Source organism: Mesitornis unicolor, unplaced genomic scaffold (genome assembly GCF_000695765.1).
Source record: "Mesitornis unicolor isolate BGI_N332 unplaced genomic scaffold, ASM69576v1 scaffold6721, whole genome shotgun sequence".
Classification (NCBI taxonomy): Eukaryota; Metazoa; Chordata; class Aves; order Mesitornithiformes; family Mesitornithidae; genus Mesitornis; species Mesitornis unicolor.
The window spans coordinates 69,432-74,959 of NW_010165687.1; the positions used below are offsets into that span (position 1 = coordinate 69,432).

General features: G+C 42.8%; 1 protein-coding gene across 1 annotated transcript in view; it reads right to left on the reverse strand.

Annotated features, from left to right (window-relative positions):
- RABGAP1L (RAB GTPase activating protein 1-like) overlaps positions 1 to 5,038 on the reverse strand; it is a 66,828-nt gene extending 61,790 nt beyond the window's left edge. The window contains exon 1 of the mRNA XM_010194705.1: positions 4,871 to 5,038. Within this exon, the coding sequence (XP_010193007.1) occupies positions 4,871 to 5,038 (168 nt within the window). The remainder of the gene's footprint in view (positions 1 to 4,870) is intronic.
- Positions 5,039 to 5,528: the final 490 nt, after the last annotated feature.

Here is a 5,528-nt window from a genome sequence, read left to right on the forward strand (position 1 = left end):
CCGAAAAGCAATAAACAGTTTGATGACCAGCTTATTTGAAAGCGATTTCTCTCCTTCCCTCACAGCGATGTTGACAGCGGCGATCACTGAACAATTCAAATAGATTTCCCTATTACATTGCAAATGTGCCTTCTTTGGAGACAAGCTCCCTGCGGCATTTCCAGTCCCCTCCTCTCCCATCCTCCTCCTAGCCCCAGACAACCCAGACCTCCGGTGCGGAGGAACACCGGCCAGCCTGTACAACCCGTCCCTTGCTGCTGTTCCTGGTTTTACGCAGCAGGTGCTCGGACGCGGCAGGGCTGAAAGCCGGGGCAGCCTCCTCGCCAGGAGCTCCCAACAGAGCGGGACGGGGGCTGCCAGTTGCTCCCAGCACAAAGCAAACCCAAGTTTTAGTATTTTATTAGGAGCTGAGCTATCCTAATTTCAAGCATGTATCCTTCCTAGAGGTCCCGACTAGATACTTTCATTTTAGTTTTGTGTTTAATTCATTTTTCTCAAATTAACATAATGCATAGAGAATTTTGAATTATATATTTTTAGAAATCAGAGGAAAAAACCCTAAAAAAAGTTAATAATCGACAATTAAATTATCCTGCCAAACCACGTGCACCTACCTTTTACATCCATAGCACCTCATCTGAAAATACTCAAAAAAGACAGAGGCAAATACATCAGAAAAACAGCAATTACATGTAAACATTTAAAGTCAGATTCAATTCTCCTAAGCGTCTGCTTGAACCACTGTTATAATAATATTTTAGCAGCCCCCAAACAAATTACTCTTATGAAATTGTAACTATTGAGGATTTTGAGTTCTCAGCCCTGAAAAATCTTTAGTCAATGAAAATCCCATAAGAGCAGTGGTGAACCATGGAAAAACAACTTCTGGGACAGAGTTTGCTGAACTGAGATTACAGTTACGAAAAGTTATAAACCATCACACTGCACAGCTGGATGAAATGAGTGGTAGAGCCCACACTGCTCAGCTCTTTCTACTTTGCTAAATATTTTAATTACATTAAAGTAATTTGTTGATCAAAAAGTTAGTTTCATTATTAAAATCACAAGAAATCAAAGTAACATTTATGTTCACTGGGTTGTGTACTTTGAATATGTTCTGCAAACCAACCTCTTCAGGTATGCTTTAGTAACAGCAAGCAACCCAAAAGCGGTGTGCGGGGGGTGTGTATGTATATACGTACAAACAAACAGAACACTAAAATAGTGTTGGCATCCCTAGATTCACATTTCTTGACATTTTGTGATTTCAATCAATAAATCATGAAGACATCTCGGGAACATTTTGGCAGCTGTTTGACAGGCAGAGATTTGTACATTTGTTAGTTCACGTCACTCATGTAGGACTCACGGACAACTTATTTCACTAAACAATCTGCAAGTTTAATGAACCAATAATTAAAGTTTGGCAGGTGCGCTGCATTTCTGAGCGCTCGGGGACTTCAGGGCGTTTTTTCTAGACACAATTTTCAAATAATCATATTCTTTGTTAAAATTGTATTTTTAAAACCAGGCAAAAGAGAAAACTCACTGAAAACTATGGCCAGAAGTCTCAGCTTGTCTGTTAGGTTGTGACTAAACAAGCCCTCAAATGTCCTTCCCACATCACTTAGGTATTTGAATTAATTCACAAAGTTATCTTCCATGGATTAGTTGGAGCTGAGGGGAAGTCCTTTTCCCAGAAGTGCCGGGGAAGCTTTCAAATCTAAAGATAAATTTCTGGAATCCTGCAAATGTTCAAAAACAGGAACGAAATTGGAGAGACTTAAGTGATGTTAATTACGATTTATTTTTTTTAAGGTTAATAATGTTACTACTACTTCCCACAAAATATTTAGGGAAATGTGATTAAGACAAAGGACAAAGCCTTGGCTTTTTTCTTTAATTTAATTTCTCTGTCTTCAATTATTAATTCTGCAGTCTCCTTTATTACTGACTACATCAACTACAACTCCTATTCCCACCTGGGGGTGAACACAGCAGAAGAAATTTTGGATCAACCACACCACACCTCCTTAATTTAATTCTTCCTCTCTCATACAGACAGATAAAAATCCCTAATTTCCATAGAAGCCTATGTATGCAGTATATACATTTAGAATTTCCACAGAATGTCAGTGAGCATACACTGCCTTTTTTACACTTTAATGAACACAGGTCTGGAACGAGACCAAGCGAAAGGCTGAAAAGAATCCGGCCGTGCTCTATTCCACTATTTAATTTGTTACTGGCAAATTTAAAATGTTTACCAGTACCCTCACACTAATTTTTCAGAACACAATAAATCTGTAACACATAGATGTGGTTCCAAGTTCTTCTAAGAAGACATGCAGTGTAAAATCAAGGTATGCAAGCTATTTTTTGGTAACCTGACAGTTCCTCTTCCACTGTGAGCACCAAGGCTGCAACACCACACATTGCGCGACTGTGCTGGCCTTGACCACGAGCCACGGACCTGACCCCAGCTCCACGGATCCATGAGGGTGAGGTTGGCCAAGGAGCGCGAGGGCGGATGAACTTGGGACCCAGGCCTGGGAAGTTCGCTGGGTGAAGCTACGCTGCTACCGTTACACTGGCACGCACTTCTCTTACTGGCATCGCTCGTGTCTCTTTCTTTATGGTGAAAGCTATACCATAAAGGACATCCTTTTCCTAACCAAAAGCTCTCTGTAAAACACTGTTTGGTACCAAAGCATTATAGAAAAAAAATAGCTTTGGTTTTGTGCGCAATGAGTTGGCATCTATAAATACGGCACTAATCTTGTGTACACCCAGCAGGATCCCTCTGGTCAAAATCTTACATTTACACATAGCTCCAGAATTACAAAGGTAACGTTCCATAAAATACAGATGAATGTGGATAAGCACAAACACAAAATCTACTTCACCCACCCAGAGTCATCCCAAAGGGGATAACCCCCCCCAGAACGAGTGCTGTTTCACTTGCCCATCGTTGCAGTTAGCTGGTGCAGTGAGCAGGTGATCTGAACCATTCCAAGGCTGGCAAAGACGTTACAGATTGTGTTTCTCACATACCACTACAATGGCACATGCAATGCCCATCCTAGGCATTTATTCCCAAAACCACGCCAAGGGAGAAGCTCACGCATGTAAGAGAGAATCTACTTCCTAATTCTGTGAAACACTGAGGTTTTGATTTATCTTCAATTCTGATTAAAGTACAAATTCTTGGTCTTCAGAGATGTCTCATTTTTAAAAAACCACCAGAAACACAGTCTTTCCTCCTCTATGGCAGGGGTATATGTCAAAAGAGCTAGATGTCAGAAGAGGTATATTTAGCTAATAAAACCTGACAGGAAATCACATTGACTCCACAAGTCAAGGCTCTCTAATGACACAAGCACTATTCATATTGCTTTGGCCTTTTTCCCCTCTTTTTGCTGTTTTAATAAACAATATTATGTCATTCAGCAAAGCTAGGCCGCCTGGGCGATGGAGTATGCTGAAGTCCCTGGTATTCTCCATCTGGAGGGCCACGTACACAGCCTGATAAGTCAAGTGAAAAAGAGCTTAGTGGGTTTGTCTCTGCTTTCCTTGGAGCTCATCACCAAACAATTCAGAATGATGTGGCAGTCCTTACCCAAGAGGCCATCAGCACTGAAGCAGCAGGATGGGCTGGAGGAGTGGGGAGGTACACTCAGACGTAACCTGGAATAACGCTTACACACACCAGATTCAGTCACTGTACCCAATTCTACAAGTGACTGGAGGTATCCAAATTCATCTGCGCTTTACTAGCAATCACAGAGTCGTGGGGGTTTTAAAATTTTTATCTAGTATCTCACTGCAGTAACACGCTGGTTCAACCACCCACCTTCTTTTTTCACACTGAACATCTCGTAATACGCAGAGCACATTCATTGATGGGAGCGTGCTGCAGAACATGGAGAGAGGTTTCCATAGCACATGGAAAATGCAAGACAGGCCACTGATATAATGACAATATAGGACTGCACTGGGTATGGAAATACAGGAAAGGCACCATCACATCAGAAAACGGGATGGGATCAGTAAAGAATGTCACAGCAAAATGACATCGTGGTGCACAAGCCCACCGAGCAAGTGTACCTCTGAGCTGAGCCAGGTTTGGTCACAGCACCCAGAGCAGACCCAGCTAGGAGCAGGTACTGACTTCTGGATTCGCCACTGTTTCCCGGGTTTGAGTCTGCTCTGCACAGCAGCAGACACGATAAAAGCATACTTCCCTGTACTCCAACATGCCACACCAATTTCAGGCCATTTCACATACAGACATCATTTGCCATGACAGATAAAAACACCTTTAACAATTTATTTCCCAGATAATCCTACACATGTATTTTAAACTTTTGTACATAGTGTCGACTGCCTTTTCAAAATCAAACATGGAAACAGTAGAAAACCAAAATACAGCTTGAATTTTTATGAGTGCTTAAAACTAACCTTTGATGTCTCAAGTATAAAATTTTACATGCTGGACATTAATGCACTTTCCATCGGTATCTAGAAGTAGACCAGGCATCCTGCTTATTTGCAGTCATTACAGAAGTGAGAACAAAAGCATTCCTGGCTTTAGGAAATATTTTTTACAGCACAGCCCTGGTTGTGGACCCGTCGAGCTGGTTAAGGAGTGGCAGCAATCCCCAGTAGCAGGACTGGCGTCCAGCCCTCCAAGCTAACATGAAAAAGAAAGACTCAGAGCTTAGGAGACAGATTATGAGAAGCCTAGAGGAAAAAATAAGGGACCTCTCCCACCTCCACTCAGCATCAAGAATCCTGGGGGAGGGAAGCAGATTTGGGTGGGAAGATGGCAAATTCATCGATAATTAATTTCAAGAAAACAGAATCTCACCGCAAGCAGTCGAGGCACAAATAGGCGATGCCCCATTCCCAGAAGTTCCAGCACCCGACATGCATACTCATTCACCAGCTTGCTTCTCTCGTCATGCATGTCCTGGGACTTTTTGACAGGCGGCGTGAGCTTGGCAGCTGGGGTTTTGCAAGGTACCCCTTCTTCCATGAGCAGTAAGTAGTAAGTATCCAGAGTGAGAAGAACAGGCTTTGAACCGTAATTTTAAAAAAGTGAAAGATAAGGAGAGTCAGCCTCTGAAACGGGCTCGGATGGCCACCTACAGCAATGCTGCTCGGTCTCTCAGAAAGAGAAAAGCATCTTTGCTAAGAATCAAGGAAAAATATGATCCACCGTGCTGGCTCAGTCAGAGTACAAACTAGATTTGAAAAACAAACCAGAGAAAACATGGATCTAAAAATGTGCCTAAAAAGCAGGAAAATGGCAGAAAATAAGTGCAGGAAAGCTCTGCTGGGAGCAAAGCAAGAGAGAGTTTTCGGGGCTCAGTGCCTGTGGCTGCATGTGCGAGCAGGCACCAGCAGCGAGAAGAGCAATAAAGCCAGGGCAGTTCGGAAGCTGCAAAGAGAAAAGGATGAGCTCATTGCAAGCTCTGATTCGTGACAAGCGTGGCGGCTGCCGCTGCCGCCTCTCGCTCGGGAAC